This window comes from Halyomorpha halys, unplaced genomic scaffold (assembly GCF_000696795.3).
Source record: "Halyomorpha halys isolate HHAL.00 unplaced genomic scaffold, Hhal_1.1 Scaffold1282.1, whole genome shotgun sequence".
NCBI lineage: Eukaryota > Metazoa > Arthropoda > Insecta > Hemiptera > Pentatomidae > Halyomorpha > Halyomorpha halys.
This window is the reverse complement of record NW_027108234.1, coordinates 212,400-215,283: the sequence shown is the minus strand read 5'-3', so window position 1 is coordinate 215,283 and position 2,884 is coordinate 212,400. Positions and strand designations below refer to the sequence as shown.

The 2,884-nt window shown below is 30.1% G+C and overlaps 1 protein-coding gene across 1 annotated transcript in view; it reads right to left on the bottom strand.

The window, feature by feature from the left end:
- AdoR (Adenosine receptor) overlaps positions 1 to 2,884 on the bottom strand; it is a 140,172-nt gene that overhangs the window by 2,469 nt on the left and 134,819 nt on the right. Inside the window, exon 4 of the mRNA XM_014433943.3 lies at positions 235 to 378. Within this exon, the coding sequence (XP_014289429.1) occupies positions 235 to 378 (144 nt within the window). The remainder of the gene's footprint in view (positions 1 to 234; positions 379 to 2,884) is intronic.

Sequence of the window (2,884 nt, the reverse complement as noted above, 5' to 3'; positions counted from 1 at the left end):
ATATATTGTTATGTATTTAGATATTTAGATGTTGACCATTTGGTCAGAAATAATAATACGTTGTAGGCCTTTTTAAACATAAAAAGAGTAGATAGAGCAAGATCAGACCATGAATAAGTTAGATAGTAATACTCATATTTTTATATTAAGGAACTAACTTTTCTATGGGTTATATTATATAAATCTAAAATCTACTGGTAATTGAATGCACTCTAGTTTTTATTAAATAAGTACCTGCTGTCATCTACTTTTTGCTCAGGTGTTTCGAGGTCAAAAATTTTATGGGGTAATTTTGGAGTAGAATTGGGTATCCTGTAAACAGGATGACGCTTTGGCTGGAGTGCTGTATCTTTGCCTCTTGTTTCACATAACAATGTCCTAAAACAAAAAAAAAATTAAATAAATAAGTGAGGATTTATGGAAATATTAAAATTTTAATCCTCTAGTTAAAAAAAAATATTAAAAGAATTATTATCTATCAATTTTTTTAGAAAAAATCTTGTAATTGTTTATTTCACATAACTGGATTCAATAATAGAAACAACTTATAGATAACATTTTTTAAAATGTGCTAAAATATATGAAAAATGTCCTAAAATTTACTGGAAAAAAGGAGAATACTGTGGCAAGCCACACAATATTTAGGTTTTGTGTAGAGAGGAGGATACAAGTGGAAAATTCTTCTACAAATAGGCAGTTTGTATTGGTGTGGCTCAAATCAATATTTTTTTTACCAGATCAATTTTTATTTGATAATATATATCATCAGATACTACTTTATTCCTTTTTTAATAGTGAAATCACTGAATATTATTATTTTAAATGATCATGATCAACACAATTATTATTCTTTTGTTTTATCCAAAATCGTGTCAAGTACATTCAACATCCTGTGTCAGGCAGATGGAAATATATAGATTTTACTTTATGATATTTGTACCAGTTTACAAACTTTTTAAGCTATGAAAGGAAATTTTTTTAATGTAGTACCCTTCTTATACAGAACTCATTTTATTCCTGTCACAAAATCCGATTCTCATTCCTTTGTCAAGGTCAATCTCCTGCCAGAGTTCTACCCTAGTAAGTTGGTTACTATAACTAGCTAGACAATGCAGGTAGTATCCTTCTTTAGTGTTTCTCACCAATATTGTCATTTTGATTTACAAGTCACCCCCAGGAATATCATCTATTGATGCCAGAATTCTCATTTCTTTATGATTATTATTTTAACAGACAACTAAGCTTTTATTATTTTAAAAATAATAATGACAAAGGAATTGGATTCTGTACTAAAATCTCGGGTCATAATAGACATCCCTATTATATGTAATATTTTTATTACATGAATTAGTTTTTAATTCTTTAATGGGTCAAGGTCATAATTTTAAAAAACTTCAACACCAACTTGAGTGAAAGGATAGTAGTAGTGGGTACTGTAAATGTATAAACCATTACAATGTTCACTTATATAATTAAGTTGGGTGATGTTATTGATGGACATAATGTTGAAGTTTAATTTCAAGCCATATCTGAATGGTAAAAATGAATAACAAATATTCAAAGTTCAAGTGTTATTAAAAGTTTACTGTGTATAGTATGGTAAGGGCAGAAGATGTATAAATATGAATGAATACTTCACCTTTCTAGGAATAAAGTTTTTGAGATGTTAGGAGCCCTTAACAACTTCCTCTATGATATAACAGTTTAAGTACGTAGAATTTTTACAAGGTGGAAAGTGTAGATAGACCTTGATAGATGGTTACAAATTTAAGGAACTTGAGTCAATTTTTTAAGAGTCAACAGAAGAGTTTTAAGAAGCAGAAGACAAGTGAAATTAGTTGACATCTGAAACAACTGAAAGTTCTGCATATAAGAATCAAAGGCAGAAAAACAGTGTTGAGAATATGCTTTGTATCTCTAGAATTGTGACATATTTTTTGTAACTTTTATATTAAATTTAAAAAAAAAATATGTTTTGTAATATCATTGTAATGTTCAATGCTTTTTTTTTTTAATGTTTTTTTTTATTAACGTTCTTAAAAACCTATAGATTTTGTTTTAAGGCTCCAATAACCCCAGAGACACGATGGCTTTACAGGGAAACTAATTGATTACTAACGGTTGTGGTCTAATTATAGTCGTTATAAAACAGGATCGATCAACTGAATCGTTTGTATTCTCCGAAGAGATTCGATGTCATACTTAAGCAAGAGTTAAAGGTTAAGCAAACGTAATTAGGTCTTATAAGTAGTTGATTTATTAATATCTAACTGGCCAAAAATATTGTGAGCGGTTCACAACTTTAAGCCCTACACGAATTGTAACTTCTGAAGCCGGATCTACATTATATTTAATCAACTGGATATCCACTTGCTGAAAATCAAAAATACTGACAAATGCGTGATAAACAATGGAAGTAACAAGCGTCGGTATTCCATAGGAATGAGTGTTCCAAAGAGGCGAACATGATGGACGTCGAACGTAAGTCGGCTATAACCTTCTATTTACACTATTTTCATCATAATAAGAAACACAATAATGATGGGGGTATGAAAAGAAACGTGAATATGGACAAAGCAAGTGGAAGACAATAAAAAATTCATAGAAATAAAACAGAGTGTGCGCATGCGCTAGTTAGCAAATGAACATATGCTACTTCGTGTCCCACAATAGACTATTTTTCCAGTGAACTAAAATAAAAACAGTAGTGAAAAAACAGTGTCAGTGAGATAATAAGTGAGACTGCTCACATGAGAGCTAAAATATAGGTGAGTTGTCGCTTATTTATTAACTTTAAGTGAATTGTGTAAACGTTCCTTAATACCAACAGCAGCCATAGACTCGTATTAGAGATAACAACTCCAGCCTTTGTCAGTTGCTCACT